Source organism: Phytophthora infestans, genomic scaffold, assembly GCF_000142945.1.
Source record: "Phytophthora infestans T30-4 supercont1.36 genomic scaffold, whole genome shotgun sequence".
NCBI lineage: Eukaryota > Oomycota > Peronosporomycetes > Peronosporales > Peronosporaceae > Phytophthora > Phytophthora infestans.
The window spans coordinates 427,493-446,815 of NW_003303723.1; the positions used below are offsets into that span (position 1 = coordinate 427,493).

Sequence of the window (19,323 nt, forward strand, 5' to 3'; positions counted from 1 at the left end):
GATAGACACCGCAACTTCTTATAACTCATATTCTACAGGGTTGACGTGGTGAAGTATCCAAGGTTCCTGAAGAGCTTGTTCAGGAGTGAGACGTTGACTTGGATCCCAAACGAAACATTTTGCCAAAAAGGCCAAAAATTCCGGATCATCAGACTTGACAGCGCCGACAAGACTTCGCGATCCCGGCGAGCGTCGACGACCACGTGAGTTCACGAACGCTTTGGGTGTGTAGTCCACAGTGTTGATATCCGCCGGGTTGGCCACTTCATCGAAAAAGTTTAGCCGTCGCTTGCTATTGCGCACTATTTCAATTGGAGGCACATCCAGCACCTCCATGATACAGGCAAACTGTTCGCGCTCGTTCTCACCGGCAAAAATCGGATGACCCGCGTGCAACTCGACTAGGATACAGGCAAAACTCCACATGTCGATAGCACCAGAGTACATGTGGCCAAGCAAAACTTCTGGACTGCGATAGAAGCGACTCTGGATGTAGGTGAACATGGGAGCTCCTTCCAGACAACTACTGCCGAAGTCGATGAGTGTCACGTTGTCCACGATGCCATTATCTCCTGGTATAGTCGTCGTATCTAGCAGAATATTCTCAGGTTTGAGGTCGCAGTGGACGATCTGCTCCTGTTTGAGGAATGCCAGAGATTGGGCCAATTGCTTGCCAATTGTGCGTACACTGCGCATGGGGAGACCGTGGAAGTGACGCAACTTGAGGAAATCGTACAAGTTGATGCCCAGCACCTCGAAGGCGATGCACACGTGGTCACGGAACTGGAAATATTCCTCCATGCGCACAATGTGCGCGTTGTCGCCACTACGTTGGAGTTGTGTCAAAAGTTCCACCTCCACGAGAGCCTGGTCGCGGTATTTCCGTCGATTACGAATGATCTTGACAGCGACCTGTTTGCCAGTGCGATGATCCAGACAACACACCACCTGGCCGAACGATCCTTGACCTAATGCACTCAGTACTTCGTATCGGAAGGCTAAGTGGTCTCCTATCAAGACCAAGTAGTCTCCGCGCTCGTCATCGTAGCCGTCGTTGCATAATTCGGTACATGTAGGAAAGTCGTCTGATTCCTCTTCAACGTGAGCTGCCGCCTCGTCTCCGTGTATTGGCAGATCGTTCTGGATCTTGCCATTGCGGCGATTGCGCTTGACTGCAAGTGTCGACACGAAGCGGATCTCGTCGCACTGTAAGATCTCCGCCCGCTCCAGCGCCGTGAGCTCCGCTGCTTTTTCTGTATCCATCAAGAACTGTTGGCCAGTCGGAGGACATATCTCTGTTGCTGTTTCTGTTCGAGTGTCTTGCTCGTGTTGCTTCCTCTGCTCTGTTTCGGCATCTTCACTGAGTCGCAGTCTTCGTTGCGGCTGCGGTCTGTTGCCTTTCTCTTTGTGTTGTAGTTGTTGCAGTCTCCGTCGCCCGCTCTTGTCGCCGAGAGGACGATGTGGCTGCCAGAACTTGCGCTCTTCGGTGACCGGCGGTGTCACGACGACACTCGAGGGCTCGGAGTTGCCACTGGTGGCTAATAAAGAGCTGGTAGTTCGACGAATCAAGTCTAATGGTCGTCGGTTGAAGAAAATGTGGGCTATAGAGGATGATTTCTTTCCGATTGGCGCGCTGTTGCTGTCAGTGGGCTGCTGGATCTGTTCCCATTTCTGTGAAGCTGTAGCTGAGCCGGAGCTGGGCGGCGCTGGTGTGAGCGCCGGCAACAGGCGCTGCGCTCGCCGAGCCGGACGCGCCGAGCGAGAGGCGTCCATTTTGTTGTACAGGGATGTCGAGTGGAATATTCGGCCTCCGCTAAATCGGGAAATGACGTTCTTTTCTTTTAGCGACACGCTACGTGACCTTCTTCAAGTCACACGGCGCCAGTTTGGAAATCAATGTTGGGAGCCACAGGATTTGCATATGCTGCCAGCACGCGAGTTGTCCCAGTCGACAAAATTTGACAGCACCAACAGATGCTGTCCCGGTAGCCAGCTCGGTGCTTGACAAGTCGGATTTTCGCCAAAAGTCTGCCGCTTGCTTTTCTGCGGCTGGTGGGAGTCAAGTTGACTGTCAACGGTGAGATTTCGATTGTCGTGGGATCCTTTATTTTTGTACTGCATTTTTGCATAACCGAACTGGTGAGGGCGGGATGGACCGCACGATCGTCGCAAGTATTGGCGCACTACAAATGCGTTCACCACAACGCATCGAAAAACTCATGGAACCAAGCAAGTTTTGAAAACCAATTGTCCAGCAGGCAGATTACCAAAACCGTATTCTCCGTGGAGCGATGCAAGTGACATTCTTTGATACCATCAGTCGTAAAGCCACTCGAGCGTTAATAGCCTTTTGTCGTCATCACGCATCAAGACATCGCTTTTGAACTTCCAGACTAGGCTGAGTTATCTTTGTGATGGACGACCCTACCAAATACTCAGCCGATATTTGCTTAGGAATTTACGAGAACCGGTATTTAAGAAAATTAAAGTGGTGCTTTAGGTAATACATGTATGTACCTGTAGTGAGAGAGTTAAGGAGTGTCTAAGAGGTAAAATTTAGGGTTTGAGTGAAGGAATTAAAGTTAAAATAGTTAAGGCCGTGTACGACTTTGCTCCCAAATAGCTACATATATTTCGGTATTCGGGTTCTTAAGGTTTTGAGGTTTATACCTAAGTTTTTGAAAAACCTCAAATGCCTAAGTTTCCAAATGAGCAATTTTCTTTTGGTCGATGATACGCATTTGTGACATCAAGTCAAAACGTTTGAAATTCGAGTCTTCTTTTAAGCCCGCAGTACCAAAGTATAGACCCCCTGAAGTTAAAACCAGCAATAGGTCCTAACGCTGGGGCCAATAAAACTCTTCTGAGTCCTAAACACGCTACGTTTTGGTTAAAGCTGCCTTTGTGACCTACCGGAATTATATCACCCTTCTAAACCCAAATCCAGACCTTCGTGAGCATTAACGGGTTAATTAAATTTAATTTTTAACCCTTGCCAACTCCTTCACCCTACTGCGAAACAATCGCACCTCCATATCGGTGCTAGACGCCTTGCGGGCTTTCACTCGTTCCCACTTAGATAAGCTGTAGCGACCATCCCTCACCAGCCACAGCTTTTACAAAGGAGCACTCAAGTGTGGCTCGTCCCAGTCAAGCAGAGGAGCGCTCCCCAGTATGGATCGGCCCATAGCGATGAAGTCAAGCTCCGACTCTCTCTCACTCTCACTCTCTCTCGCATCTCCCATCTTGCACCGGAAGCACCTTTTACAAAGGAGCGCTCCCCCGTATGGCTCGGCCCATAGCGGCGAAGTCGAGCTCGCCAGCGTCAGGTAGAGGTGGCTCGCCGTTCATGTCGTCGGAGTGATCCGAAGTCTAAGATTATATTTAAGTATCAGCAAAAAGGTCATGACTTAGTCCTGACCTTGTGACCTGGTATCCGCTGATAAGCGGCAAGAATCGGATGTTATCTTGAAGATATCACGATTAGGTCCTGACCTAATATAAGCAATTCTATTGGTCATAAAGCAAGCCAAATATTGTAAACGTCAATTTCCAGCTTGTTGCAGCACGCAAGACTCACAAGACGACGGGGGTGCCGGCTTTTCCGTCTATGCAAGGTGTTAGCAAGGAGACGGAGACGGACTTCGCGACGTACAAGGCCATGACATCGGAGGTGACACTAACGCCTGCTATTGAAGAGACGGGGCTGGTTGAGAATTCTACGAAGCTCACGGACTGAGACGTCGTTGGTCGAGGGCATCCGAGAAGTGGTCAAAAGTGGAGTCTACTTATACGATAATTACGGTGAGAGTAGCGTCTACATAGAATGCGTGAGATGACGTCTCCTCTGTACATTGTAGAGACGCAGGAGCTGGCTAAAGCGTCGTGCCGACTTCCGACTACAGAGACATAGAGCCCAAGCCGGACGACTGGGCCGTTGAAGACGGAGCTCGAGTTACCACTTGCGATCGTGACCAAAGGTCCTACCGACACAACTACAAGACCATGATACAAAACAGCAGCTAGCTCGACCACGCGTAGGTAAGAAGCAATGTATCATGCACTAGTTGTAATGATTTTTTTTACTTTTTGCCAATTAGCTATAAATGCTTATTTTGGTTTCTTTTTGCTTAGATACTTCGAGAAAGCGTCGATGCTCCTTCTTCCGCGCTCAATATCTGCGCGGTCCAGCGCGGATTCGATTGAAAGACCTCCACCAACCAGTGCTTGTACGTGTTTAATCACACAAAGACGTCTTGAGAAAAACTTCGCCTCCCTTGGCGATTGACGCCATTTTGTACCGTACGTACTTCCGAGATACTCAATAGATGGTTTTTTTGCGATTCCTTCGTGCCATTCAGCCCACAGTTCATTCACTGTTGAGATCCCTCTGCTCATAGAATATTTTGGTGATGCGCCAAAGGTTGATGTAAGATGAGCTTCACTAACTGTACTACTCGTTGGTTGACTTTGAGCAGGCTCGTGATGTTCATATCAGTGCTATCAGATCTGGCGGGGGCAACCACAGGTGACAGGCGAAACATCATGTTTCCTTGAAGCATGGACGTAAAACTCTCTCGAGTTTCTTTGAGCAGCTGTAGCACCTCGGTGTGCTGAGAGGCTTACTTATTCATTGTTTCTGAATTGTTTACTTATGTCCTCCGACAATAGAGGCATTGCAACCTGAAGATTTTTTTCCACAGGACTTTTGGCACTAGCTGCGCCAGCCAAAGCCTAAGTTCTATATTTCTGGAAAGATTCTCCAAATATATATATGGTCACGAATGCGAACTGTGGTGTAGTAGAACACACAAATATCGTCAGATGTGGATTCCTTACACAAACCACAACGAATCGCCGAGTTAGGTTGGCGGTTGTATGGCCTGCGCAGAGGGTGGTCCCCTCGCGGTCCGGCCCTTCCGGGACAGACGAGTGGCTCGCTTCCACTCGGTTCCGACGAACCAAGTCAGATCACTTCCGAGGCTCCGCCGAGTTTGGTTCGGCTGAGCTCGTTCACAACCCTGTGCCCTCCACCAAAGGATGGACGACGGCGCGCGAGCGCTTTTACAGGTCACCGAGCGCAGAGGCTGCTCAGCTAGAAGTGTTACGACACCCGGGCTATCCGACGTACCGGCCCGCTGAGTATGCGGGACTTTCTTTCGCGCGTAGCGAGACTTTGTCCTACCCGGACCACCTAATCTCTTGGCGCTACCAGTCAATACCCTACAAGCTATGCCTCTCGAGTATTGACGACAGGCATAATCCAGCCCTATGCAGGGACTTACCGGAAAAGTGTACACGTGTCTTGGACTAGGAAAATTCTGCTCTGTTATCTTCTGGGAGCCCTTTCGGCTCCCCCTATTTAATCATATGCTTCTCATACAAATATCTAATGAAATGTAGTCGTTTCGGATCTCTACCGACCCTTCAGCTGAGTTCCGGCGACCGTTGAGCTCAGCGGCTGTCCGGATAGCATATCCGGACAGATCGCCGAGTACTTACCGTGATCCTTGGCTCCTAAGCTCTGGGTTATCAGACCGAGCCGATTCTTGACCTAAAGTAGGTCGGCGTATGGTCGAATCTGAAAATCCCTACACCACAACTGCCCCGGTTATGATACGAGCCGAGCTGGTGAGTGTCTTAATCCTTCATTTGTTCTGCCACCGTTGGTCCGTACTCGGCTGATGACGTCTCGCGGCTCCCCACCACCTTCTTTGGTACGTTCGTTGCCTCCGCTGTCACTCACTTGGCAGCTCCTTACTCTTCGCATGTTGTTCCAGCACAACCCGTGGCACCATCCTTCTTCTCCAACCCCTCGTCGAGGTGAAGGCGTGCCAGCTGAGTCGATTCCTCGACCCGTCGGTACTCGTGGGGTCAGCGACCGGCATGAAGCTGGGCTGGTTGACCTGACAACTTCCCATGAGTCTGACGCGGAGTCGGCAGAGTCTTCTCGCGTGCGCCTTTCTGGTCCACCGAGCTTGCCGGGCGACACCACTTCGGGCGCCACCAATCAGCCAATCACGGCTGCTCCAGTGAGTCTTGACTCCCTCATGGCCAGAATTAACGAGCAAGGGCATGATCGCCGAGAAGAATTGACCTTCTTGGCGAGGCTCATGGCTTACGGATTTACTCGTTCCGTGGAGCCCTCCGACCCCGTGCAGCGGCGAGCGATTTTGCATGCTGCTTCCGCGGGGGAACTGTTGGATATCTTGAAAGGCAACTACGCCGCGCTTGATTATCCAAAGATCATCGGCGATCTCCAAGCTGACAATCAAGCTGCTCAGGAGGAGAACCGCGCACTGACTCGGCGACTGGACTCGCTTGCTCTCAGCAATGTCGACTTGTCAACTCAGCTCTCGTCGGCTCAACAGCAGGTGTCTCGATTGGAGGCTGCTGCCACGCAATCGGCTAATCTCCTCGCGTCGCTGCGAAAGGCTGTAGCTCTGAGTGAGGCAAAACTTGCTCAAGGCATCGCAGCTGAGCAGAGCAAGGTTGACGCTGCGTTGGGTCAGGCCCAGCTCCACCATCAGCAAGTCTTGGATCGAGACGCCGAGATCGACGTCCTTCTCCGATCCATTTCTGAGAGGGATGCGGCGTTCGTCACCCTTCAGGGCATTGCTTCCAAGCACTTCGAACAGCTGCAGGAGTCGGTGCGGTTGTACCGCTCCACAGGCACTCAACCTTTGCTGCACGCTCAGTCGGTGATCGCCGAGCAGCGGGCGGTGATCTTGCGACAGAAGCGGCTCATCCGTCGGAATGGCATTATTCCGATGCACGACCCTCACATGGCTGCTGCTGGCGGTGGCTTGCAAGTTCCTGGGCTTGATCCGTCCGACCTTCTCCTCAACGCCCGGCTGTGTCGTGTCTTGGAGTCTCGCTTTCCTGAGGTTCTCAGCATCCCCGCTGGTGAAACTCGGCGGTTGGAGTTGATTGTCCATCCTCGCCGAGATGCTCCAGTGGCGAGTTCCATTATTGGTACTAGTGTGGTTCCCTCAGCTAGTCAAGCGTCTTCGGCGACTTCATTGGCAGACTCGGCTGCGGCTTCAGTCAGCTCAGCGGCGGTAACAACCCAGGCTGAGCCGACTCTTGCTCAGCTTCACCGTACGCCTTTGGCAAACTTGACCTCGACTCAGCGGCTTCGGCGCTATGCCAACCCCAAGTCTCCCACTGCTGCAGGTCCTCGTCATCGTGCACCGGCGCCGCATCCGCCTCAACCGTACGCTTGTCCACTCCCCGGCGAGGATGGACACGAGGCTATCAGTACCCTTTTGCACTCAAGTTCACTTCAACCTACTGTATCCGATGGAGGAAGGCCTCGCTCTGGAAAGTCCCGTCGTCGGACTCGGCGAAAGAAGGTTCGTCACCTTCAGCTGAGTTCTGCTACTCAGCCCGCTGTCTCTGCTCGCTCCGAAGACGACAATGACGCTTCGAGCGAAGCTGAGTTTGAGTTTGAGTTGCCTGAGCCGCCCGCCGACACCGTTCCTGTAGTTGCTTCGACGACTTCGGCGGGTTCTTCGTCTTCTGGTCCTCCGGTGACTTCGTCAGTCGCGGCTATTCGCCCACCGCCGATATCTTCATCCGATGTCGTGGTTTCACTGCCTGTCCCGGCTACGAGCGTGTGTGCCCCAGGCTCGACTTCGCCCATCTCCGCTGGGTTGCCCCAGTCGAGCGCACCACTCAGCGTCGTGCTAACGGTGGTTGGACGCTCCCAGTCGCCCTCTCGGGGTCTGAGCGTATCCACCACGCCGACTGACTTAGTGACTCCGGCCGTGAGTGTCCTCAGACCGTCTCTCCCTGTGACCACGGCCGTGTTGACGTCCCCATCTGGGCGCCCTATCCGGAGATCTGCTGCGACCGCCCGCACTGTGACTGCTCAGCTGCTTGAGGATCTCGACGCGTCTGACGACGAGGTGTTAGGGCCTGGTGATGGTTCTGTACCGTCCACTGGCTCGACGAATCCTGCCGCTGGGTCGCTCTTGGATCCCATTTCCTTATCAGAGAACTCGGCTGGCAGTCCTTCAGGTTCCGACTCAGCGACCGCAGATGCTCGTCGTTCTTCCCAAGCGAGAAGTCTTCATGCGGCGATCTTCGGTTCTGACGGCGAGATGAGCGATGAGTTCTTGCCGCCGAGTTATCGCCACTCTTCGCGGCCTTCATCGAAGGATTCTGGTGACGGGACGAGTTCTGCCTCTGCGCCGGCTTCGGGGAAGCAGCAGCATCGGAAACGTCGTGCCTCGTCGAGTCCTACCGGTCATCGGTCGAAGCGATCCAAGAAGCACAAGAAGCACAAGAAGCATCACAAGACGCACCGACACCACAAGCATGGGCAACTTCCGTCGACTCCTGATCCAGCTCCGGCTCAGTCCATTCCGGCTGCTCCTTCGCCGAGTAGGCTCCCGGTTATATCGATTCTCTCTCAGCCAAGTTCGACTGATTCACGTCCGGCTGTGGTCGCACTTCCCAGCGCTCTTACACTCCCGCTGGCGACGTTACGGACTCGGGCCTCGCAAGCGGTGTCCAAGGATTGTCGCCTGACTCTTCACATGGCTCAACTCCGCGAGGTACCATTCATGCATTTCGGCTCAACTCGTTGTTGGAATGCATTATTGGATACACTGAGCGGAGGGGTGCAGATGGAGCTCGTAGGGGGCAAGAGTCGTGTTCCACCTACGCCGTGTTCTCTTGACGGCATTCGAGCTTTCATGGCCGTTTTCGACCCGAGCCATCCTTGTCAGCGTCTTCGGCGGATGCTCCCTGAGCTTCCTTTCTTCTTTTCTCCGTCGATACTGGAGGAAGCTCGGCGGTGTTTGGCTTCTCAAACCCGGCCTCGAACTTTGATGCAAGTTCTTGGAGATATGTGGGTGAAGCTTCGTGGCGACAGTCCCTTGGACTCGGCGGGGAGGCCCATCCAGACAGATGGCCAAATAACTCGTTACTTCGTAGCTCTCTATGAGCGTCGTCATTGGATTGTCGAGTCGAGTGTGTTAATGGGTCTCCATCCTGACGTCAACCCGGCTGCCACGCCCGCCCAGCTTGCTGAGGTATACGAACTGTGGCTGGTGTACAAGCGCGAGCGCAAACGTCGCAGTGACACCTTGCGATCTTTGGTTGTTGCTGTTTACGACCAGCTTTACTCGGCGGTCACTCAGAAGCTCGGCGATGAACCTGCTCCACTGGTGGACGCAGAGGTTTATTTTGATCCGTCCGTTCCCCATTACTCTCCCGTTAACCTTTCGTGGGTTCCTTCCGGGAGAGACTGGGTCCAGTGTGCTCACGATGTGGATCTAGCCGAGCCCTGGCGAGCTTGGTGGCTTACTGACCCGGCGGTCCATCCGTACAATACTTGCTTCCGCGCTCGGAACGTGGACTTCTTGGTTTTTGCATCGCGCGGTATGGATCCTCAGGTTGTTGACGACGCGATTGAAGAAGATTTTGATCTTGCTGAACCAGCGCCTCCTGCCTATGCCCCGGGTGCTCCAACTCGGCTGAATCGTCAAGGCATCCATATCTTCACTGGGTCTTCGATCGGTGAGCTCGGCTCAGCTGGCGAGAGTGCGTCTGATGACGATTCGGCGGACGATGGGTTGGGCTCTCCCAATCTCCGAGGCGCGTCTCCGAGTATGTCTCTGTTCGGCACTACACTTCCCAGTGGAACGGATCCGCCTCAACCCACTTCCGCCGCGTCGGGTCCTGAGGCACCTGGTTCGGCGTCAGCTTCGTTGGCTAGCTCGGCGATGATACTTCTTGCCACGGCTGCGAATGTTGCATCTCCTTCCGCAAGTTCCCAAGGGATGACGTCTGCTACGACGCCACGCCCCCAATCGTCGAGTCCGCTGAGCTCTTCCCAGTTGTCTCCGTCGGGTTCAACTCACTTGGAATCCGGATCGCCGACCTTTTAGTTCTCTTCCTTTGACTGGGCGTCCCGTAGGTATCGTTCAGGACTTCATTTCGTAATTATTCAGTATATGTAGTTTCGACACAGTAGCATTCTGTCTCAACTCGGCCTGTGTCGTCCGCTGAGTTGATGTAACTTTTGGTGCAATAGCTGTTAATCCTCATCTGCAACTTGCACCATTTGCAGACGGTTTTCGCGCTTCTTCTGTCGTAGATAGTCAAACAGGAGACCCCCACATGACCAATTCGACAGTTCCCAAGTAGGCTCATCGTAGCCGACCCACTTAACTTTAAACTTCCGTTGTGATCGTGACGTACTTGTGAATAATGGTAGCTCATCATCGAGAATTGCTTCGACTTCATACTGGTTCGTACTTGTGTCTGGCTCCCAGCTGCCTTCAGGCAGTAATTCTTCATCAAAGTCAAATCGCTGAGTCTCTTCGAGGTCGGCGATTAGCCTCGTCTTTGGTCTTCCGCCGAGTTCGGTGACTGCCTTCAGACGTGATACATGGACCACTGGGTAGAACCTATATCCACTCTTGTCGGGTAACTCCAATTCATAGGCGAATTCTTCCACCTTCTTCTTCACCCTGAATGGTCCATGCCATCGGTGGGCTAACTTCTTGGTCAGGCCCGACTTGACTCGCTCCATAAACAACCAGACTTGATCTCCTTCTTTGAACAAGGATTTGGTGGATTCATCGCCTGGTTCTGCAACTTCATCTTCGTCATCTGCTGTGTTGGGAATGGATCTTTTCTCCTTCTTGCTCAACGCTTCGTTGTGCTCTCGAGCTCGTCGTGCTTTCTCTCGCACTTGGAACTCAGCGGCTAATCGAAGTGCCACTTCTCGTTGTCTGTTCGCTTCTCGGCGCCACTCGACTGCGTCCGCCGAGCTGACTGGGCGTCCCTGTCCACGTCGTATTGAACTCGTCATAGCCTTGAGTGTAGACTTGGCGCCCAACCATGCACCAGATAGAAAAGGGTTTCTCGCCGAGTCGAATCTCTTGAGTTGTTGATAGCGTGTACCATCTTCTCGGCGATGTCATCCCAGTCGGCTTGAAGTGGGTCTTCTACGTAGACCCGTATAGTCTGAACCATTGTCTTGACTGACCTCTCATGTTGACCGTTAGCTTGTGGTCGGTAACTCAGCGTAGCTCTTGATCTCGACTGCATCATCTCGGAGAACTTTTGGAACACTTCACTCATAAACCTTGGATCTCGGTCGTGCCGTATCAGAGACGGAGCCCCGAACTGCCTGAAGACGCACTCCTCAAACACCTTGGCCACTTCGAGTGCTCCGGTGTCATTCATAGCCTTAGCGATAACGAACCCCGTGAAGTGATCCTGGAACAGCAGCAGTGCAGTATTGCCCCGCTGAGTTCGAGGAAGGGGAATCACGAAATCCATTGACACGACTTGGAATGGATGGTCTGACACCACATTTCCCGGCGAATAACCTCTCAACTGTGGCTTGCTCTTACTAGTATTGCAGTCCTCGTAGGCCCTAACATGTTTCACCACGTCGGCGTAAAGACCAATCCAGTAGTAGTCGGCTTTGACTCGGTGATAAGTTCTGACGATGCCTTGATGCCCTCCTTCGATCGAGTTGTGGCAGTTATGAAGTATCTCGTCGACCATAGTTGACGGAATCACCAATCTCAATGAGAGGTTCGGTTCGCCGAGTTCGCCCAGTCGGCGGGCTTCATCTCGGCGGTATAACAGGCCGTCTTCGCTGAGTACAAATACTTCTGTGACTTTGCCGGCATTCTGAGCTCGACGGTGTGTAAGGTCCTCCAATTCACCTCTCAGGCACGCCTTCAGGTCGGCCCACCTGAGTTCTTCATCTTGTGCCTTCGCGATTCGTCGCCTCCGCTCAGTCTGTACTGTCACTGGATCGATGTCGTTGGCATTCTGAGCTGTCTGGGCTGACTCCATCTGCGACCTCGACAAGTGCGTTTCGCGTCACCAGAGATCAAAGTTCTCGGTTGGATTAATGGCTAATGCAGGTACCAGTACTAGCTACCAGTGAACGCTTTGGCGTGAAGATTAGCACGAAAGGTCATCACCATTATCCACAGCTTTCCAGCGAGTAAATTGTGTCGAGACGGGGGTAACCGGGAGTGGCAGCCAGCGAGGCACACGTAGACACCAGCTCTTTGACTTTGTTTCTCTATACCGAGGATTCTACTCCTCTCCTTTTCATTTTTCTCATTTATCTTCTGCGGCTCCTTCTCCGGCTTCTTGCTGTTCTACTCCCTCTACTTTTTTTTTTCTGTATCGGCCTCTTCCTCTACGTCCTTAGCTTCTGTTCGACATTCGGGGTCGTGTGGTTAATCCGCCGAGCCGACGCCCTGCTGACTTGTTCGAATTTATCTCCACTGCTTTCAAACGCGGATTCTCCAGGATTGGTAGACATGGCTTCAGGATTCTGACTTCCTCCTCTTGCTCTAGCCGAGTCTTCATCCAGCTCGTCCTCAAAGTGAACTCGGCGTACTCGGCTACGAGTGACTGCCGTGACAATCGGTGTTTCCGCTGGGTTGTCTGTGGCGTACAGTTCTTCGGCTACGCGGTTAATCATTCTCAGCTCTGCTTTCCTATCCGTCCCGAGAATTACTCGACCGGCTTTAGCTTCCAGTGCTTCTGTAGCGAGAGAATCAGCCGCTGCGTTATAGTGTCGCGCTATGTGTCGATACCGGACCGAGTTGAGTTGCTTCGTGAGATCCTTGTGTCGAGCTAGCTCCACTTGCAACGTTTCCTTCTTGCATGCTATCACCCCCATGGATTGCTGGATTGCAAGCCGGGAGTCACCCACGATAATCAGATCGGTTATCCCTCGGTCAATCGCCGCCAAGACTCCATTGTTCATGCCGGTGTACTCGGCGATGTTGACTGTGGTGGACAACAGGTACGCACTCGCAGCAATCTCAATGTCCCAATTCAGAAGGCGCCACAGTATCCACGAACAACTGCCATACCCGCCGTATTTAGCCGTCTTCGCTGAGCCATCAAATGACAACACGCATCCTGCAAAGTCAGCTGGTATTCGGGCATATAGCAGCGCTGGGCTCATTCTTACTGTCGCCGAGTTCTTGAAGGGAGGCGCGAGGTATTTCAGGGACTCGTTGCATTCATCATCTTCCCAGTTGAGCTCAGCGGTGGCAAGCTCGGTCACGGTCTTAGGATCTGTACCACTGACATGACCTGCGTTCGCTGAGCCATCAAACGACAGCACGCATCCTGCAAAGTCAGCTGGTATTCGGGCATATAGCAGCGCTGGGCTCATTCTTACTGTCGCCGAGTTCTTGAAGGGAGGCGCGAGGTATTTCAGGGACTTGTTGTATTCATCATCTTCCCAGTTGAGCTCAGCGGTGGCAAGCTCGGTCACGGTCTTAGGATCTGTACCACTGACATGACCTGCGTTCTGCGAAGCTGTTTCTTCATCCACAGCGCGTTCTAACCTGTAGCCAATTCCGCCGGGGTCGAACACCATCGTCGCCGAGCTCGTTACTCCGATCTCAGTTCCAGTACCTCTCAACAGTGATTACTCTGATAAATCATAGGTATCGTCCGCGTCAGGGCCCGTATTCGCTGAGCTCACTGCGATGGCCGATCTAACCCCTGCGTGCTCAAACTTGTCTCCGAGGTAGATGGTTTCATCGTCGTGCTGTCTAACCACTTTCGAACCGGTTTCAGCCTCCATAGTCTCCAACGCTGAGTCCGCCGTAGCTGGGTCGTCGTTCGGCTTTACTCCTTCAAGTAGTAATACCTCCCAACTATCATGGTCCTTCGTCGCGTTGAAGTGCTCATCCGCTGAGTTGGTTGTGACGGCAGAACTGACTTCCGTGCGTGCAAACGCGTCTTCAGTATAGCTGACATCCTGACGACATGCTGTAACCACGTCCGAGACACTCTCAGTGTTTAGATCTTCTGACGCCGAGTCCACTGCCGCCGACTGGATTATGCAAGCCTTTTGTGTACCCATCGCTGAGTTCACCACGGCTGCAGAGCTTAACTCTTCGACTCCAGACTCGGCTCGTGCCTCACCTTCAGCACTGTTGCTCTTGGTATTCGCCGTCCAGCTCAGTCCTTCACTGTTATCCTTAACATCTCTTGAAAGTAATACCTTCCGCCCATTATAGTATTCAGTCGTGTCATAGTGCTGGTCCGCCGAGTTCACCGGGACGGCGGGACTAACTTCCGTGAATGCACACTTCTTTCCGGTATAGCTTACATCCTGGAGGCATGCCGTGGCCGCGTCCGAGTCACTCTCAGCGTTTAGATCCGCTGACGCCGAGTCCACCGCCGTCGACTGGATAATGCAGGCTTTTGGCGTACCCATCGCTGAGCTCACCACGGCTGCAGAACTCCACCCATCGACTCTGTACTCGGCTCGTGCTTCACCTTCATCACTGTGGTTACTTGTCTTCACCGTCCAGCTCAGTCCTTCATTGTTATCCTCAACATCTCTTGACAGTAATACCTCCAGCCTGGAATTCGCAGTCATCAGGCTAGGGCACTGTACCGCTGAGTCTGCTACGACGGCTGGACAGACATCCACGCGTCCACACTCGTCCTTCACGTAGTCGGCTGTCCTATGGCACGCCGGAACAGCTCCCAAGTCAATTCCTGCGGCTGGATCTCCGAGCGCCGAGTCCACCGCCGCCGACTGGGTAATGCAGGCTGCCGGTGTACCCATCGCTGAGTTCACCGCGGCTGCAGAACTTGGTCTAATTATTCTAAACTTGGCTCGGTTGTCAGCAACGGGTTGAGCGTCACATAGAGCGTGTTCCGAGCGTTCTTCAAGGTCTCCTTTCGTTATAGCTGAGTCTTCAGTCGCCGACACGTCTTCCGTGGCCCTTACTTCACTTGTTCCTTCAATCGCTGAGTTCGTGTTGACGTCAGAAATGGCGCCATCGTCTTCAAACTTGGACAGCTGATAGGAGACATCTTGGCCATCGTGTAGCACCGACGTACGGTCCGCTCGGACGTCTTCCAGCTTGAACGCTGAGTTTATAGCCGGGTCACCCCTTGTCACCCCTGAAGTCGATATGACGTCTGCGTTACCACGACGCTTCTCGTAGTCGCCGGCTTCAGCGTCGGCTTCGATCCTTCTCCAGCGTTCGGCGCATGTTAATTCTGGTCCACTTTCCACTGGAGGAGGTCGTCTTTCCACCGCCGTCGGAGTTGGGTATTTTCGTCTTTCCACAGCTGGCGGCTGGTGTGACAACAAGTCGTCGTACAGTCGTTGTTCTTTCTAAAGCGAATCTTTATCCATCGCCGACTCAAAGGCCAATATCTGCCAGTCACGGTACTTCGCCGAGTTCACGCGGACATATCCCTCATTGGCCAGTACTCCATGTGGCTGCCATTTTATCACATAAAAGTGAGGTGGGCACCAGACTGACGTCTGTCGTACGTTCGTAATCAGGACATGGGTTGGTCTTCCTCGGCGATTAAAAACAACCGTCGGAATCCAACCCTTCGTTCGTCGCACCCACAAGTCATGCGTTGACTCACTGGGTTGTCGCCTGGGCAATTTGAACTCAGCGGTCATTCGACTTTCGATCGTCAATCCGTCTGGTGGCCCGCATGGGACATTTGGTCCGAACTCGGTCTTGGTCGGTGCATTACTTGATCGGATGAGTGGGATCACCATCTCATCGGGTAGCTTTACCGCCGAGTTGTACAGATCCAGACGGATTCCAGCTGGGATCATGACGTCGGTGCCGAGAATCAAATCGACTCCGGCATGATGAGGCATTATCCATACTTCAAACTCGTATGCCACTTCCCAGCCGAGTGTCACCTTCACCACTGCTCTTGACGTTGTCACCATCCTGTCTTTACTTATTCCTTGTATGTCAATTCGCTTATCTCTGCTGGCCACTCTCTTGAGACGCAGTTTCCTCGCGAAGTACTCACTTATCGCCGAGACATTTGCTCCGGTATCCAATAATATCTTGGCCCTTCGGTCGTTCACTGCACCCAATACGAGGGCTCTCATTCTAACTCGACGATCAAACGTCTGTGCTGACCACCATCCCAGCCGTTCTCCCGGAAGCAGCTTCATTATCCTGGTACGATGCACAGCTTGGTCTGACTGCCGAGTTACACTTGCAATCGCTCGGTTGTTATAATCTAGCTCACCGAGCTCACGTTCAATTCCGTCGATTTCACACATCCAATTGCCATCCCTGCTTCTTCCCTCGGGCCGTCCTGCTTCGCCTACGAAGGAAAACAAGAAGTTCGCCTCAACTGCAGGTTCAGCTGACTGTGGCAGCCCGGCATATTCCAACCCAGTCAGTGTTGGCGGGCCGCCGAGTTTAAATCACTCGGCGCGTAGAGGTTTTGCAGGTCTTCTGGCACTTGCGACTTGTCGACAGAGTTCTTCACGAACGCAGCCAGCTTCTCATATTGACGAAACAGCTCGCACCGGCCGCCTTCATGGACTTGTCTGCAGAATTGGCAGCGTCGTCGACAGTAGTGAGCCGAGTGCCCCATTCTTCCACAAGCTGCACAAGGTCCTCGTTGGGTGTTGTCGCGTGATCCATCTCCACGGTTCGACTGTTCTCGTTGGTTGTACGGTCGCGGAGGTCGGTTCGCTGAGTTTCCCCAGCTTCGGTTCGAGCCCTTCTGGTCTCCCGCCGAGTTCTCTCGGCGGTCCGGTGTATTTCCTTTATCATTGGAAACGCCGGCGTCAATGTAGTCTTCGTCTTCCGCTGAGTCGTATCCTCCGGACTGGTCCTCATCATCCCATTCGTCTTCGGAGTTGTACGGACTCGGCGGGTTCTGATCGATAAGTTCCTCCCCGTCGGAGTCGGCGTCAACGACAGTGACTCGGCGGTCGCGGCTTTCTTCCTTGCGACTGCGCTTCTCATCTCGGCGGCTCTGATCCTTCCGCTTGTCATCTCGACCTCGTGCGATCACGAGTCGGTCGCGTTGCTTCTTGCGCTTCTCGCCGAGGATCCGACGATTGATTATCTGTTCCACCTTACTGATGTCTTCCAACTGCAAGGGGTACATCAAATCCATCACATCGTCATCACCACAATGCAGCAAGAAGTGTTCGACATGGTCAGCTGCGTCGGCGCCACCCTTCTCATACTGGATCTTGGCCGTCCGAGCATACCCGTTGAGTCGGATCAAGAAGTCGCAGATCGGTTCGTTGACGTTACGTCTCGCCGAGTAGTAACGAGTGCGGGCGGATTGGTCGAACTGTGAGCAATAATAATCCAGGAACGCCTCGCTGAGTAGTTTCCAACGTCGCTGAGTCTTCTTCGGCAGCTGCCTGTACCAACTCTTCGCCGGGCGTCCCAAGCATAGCGAGAAAGGCTCGCACCATGCACTTTGGGGCATCCTGGTGCTCTTCATCTCGTAGATGAAAGGCTTGAGCCACTGGAGCGACGCGTCAGAGCGGTAGCGCTTTCCTTCGAACTCGGCGATTTTGTCGAGCGAGGCGTGGGTTCGGACTTCGAGGTACTGCGTCGAGTCCTCTTCAGTCGCGTCAAAGCTCAAGTTTCGGATGTAATCCTTCACGGTTTCTTCACGGTTACCTCTCACGTTGAAGGCGTCGTCGTCTTCTTCATCCTCCTCGTAAGCCTCAACCTCATCTGCAGCGTCATACAATTCACGGTAACGACCTACATTTCGCTGCCCACGCCTCGGCGCTCGCTGAGTCGGGTTTAGCTTCAGTGGAGTCAGCATGTGAGAGTCTTCGAAGTACGGAGTTCCTTGCGTAGCGCGGAACACTTCACGTCTCTTCGTCTCCGGGGTCTTCGGCAAAGGAATCTTGCTCGGGTCCTCGCCGAGTGGTTTGAACTCGGCTACTCGGCTGTACACCTTCTTCGTTCCACCAGGGGCTTTCTCCAATCCAAACGCCACTCTCAGCTTCTTCTTCCATTGCCAGAGTTCGGCTCCGCCACGGGTCAGACTCCAGTCGGACAGGATGAGGTTGTTCGGTCGGCTGTTGCACCGATAGCCCATCGCCTTCAACAGCAACACAGTTTCTTCCACCAACTGGTTGATGTTGGCTGCACGCACCGGCTGAGTTATCTCGGGACCTAACATCGGCCACTTCGCCTGCGCCATCGCTACAGGCGCGATACAGGCGCGAACATCATCATCCATTCCGATCTCGTTCTCATCTCCTCGCCGAGTCGAGCCAACACTTTATTGGCGCTCGGCGTATCGGCGTTCCTCGTCGCTTTCGGAATAAGGGGCGGACGGTCCCCTTGAGCAACGCCATGTTCTTCTTCATCTTCTTCATCGTCCGCACCTTCGTCGAGCTCGGCGGATAAGTTGCGCTCGACAGGACGTGGAGCTCCCATGCGTCCCACCTGCAGCGTCAACTCTTCCACCTCGCCAAGTAGCTCGGCGGTAGTCTTCGTTTCTCCGAGCTCAGCGGTCTCGGCCTTCTCTTCATACTCTCCTTCACTTGCATCTCCGTTCTCGCTCTCCTGGTCTTGGCCATCCTCGTCGAACTGGACGGTTCGTTTCACCTCCATCGTCATGGCGATAGGTCGTTGATCCGCCGGGTCCGACCCCGCGAGAGGCGATCCTCCAGCCGTCGCTGGGCTTCCGTCGCTCGGAGTTGCTGATCCCTTGACCATCTTCACTCTTCTCTTTCTTTTCTCTTCCTCTTAACTTGGCTAGCTGGCACCTATAAAAACAAGCACACACTCCTGTTCCCGGGTCGCGGCACCAGTTGTGGTGTAGTAGAACACACAAATATCGTCAGATGTGGATTCCTTACACAAACCACAACGAATCGCCGAGTTAGGTCGGCGGTTGTATGGCCTGCGCAGAGGGTGGTCCCCTCGCGGTCCGGCCCTTCCGGGACAGACGAGTGGCTCGCTTCCACTCGGTTCCGACTAACCAAGTCAGATCACTTCCGAGGCTCCGCCGAGTTTGGTTCGGCTGAGCTCGTTCACAACCCTGTGCCCTCCACCAAAGGATGGACGACGGCGCGCGAGCGCTTTTACAGGTCACCGAGCGCAGAGGCTGCTCAGCTAGAAGTGTTACGGCACCCGGGCTATCCGACGTACCGGCCCGCTGAGTATGCGGGACTTTCTTTCGCGCGTAGCGAGACTTTGTCCTACCCGGACCGACCTAATCTCTTGGCGCTACCAGTCAATACCCTACAAGCTATGCCTCTCGAGTATTGACGACAGGCATAATCCAGCCCTATGCAGGGACTTACCGGAAAAGTGTACACGTGTCTTGGACTAGGAAAATTCTGCTCTGTTATCTTCTGGGAGCCCTTTCGGCTCCCCCTATTTAATCCTATGCTTCTCATACAAATATCTAATGAAATGTAGTCGTTTCGGATCTCTACCGACCCTTCAGCTGAGTTCCGGCGACCGTTGAGCTCAGCGGCTGTCCGGATAGCATATCCGGACAGATCGCCGAGTACTTACCGTGATCCTTGGC

The 19,323-nt window shown here is 53.5% G+C and overlaps 1 protein-coding gene across 1 annotated transcript; it reads right to left on the minus strand.

The window, feature by feature from the left end:
• Positions 1 to 18: 18 nt before the first annotated feature.
• PITG_14626 (dual specificity tyrosine-phosphorylation-regulated kinase, putative) lies at positions 19 to 1,773 on the minus strand (the record flags this gene model as incomplete). Its single annotated transcript, XM_002898482.1, has 1 exon — positions 19 to 1,773. The coding sequence occupies one exon, from the start codon at positions 1,771 to 1,773 to the stop codon at positions 19 to 21; it is 1,755 nt and encodes a 584-aa protein (XP_002898528.1).
• Positions 1,774 to 19,323: the final 17,550 nt, after the last annotated feature.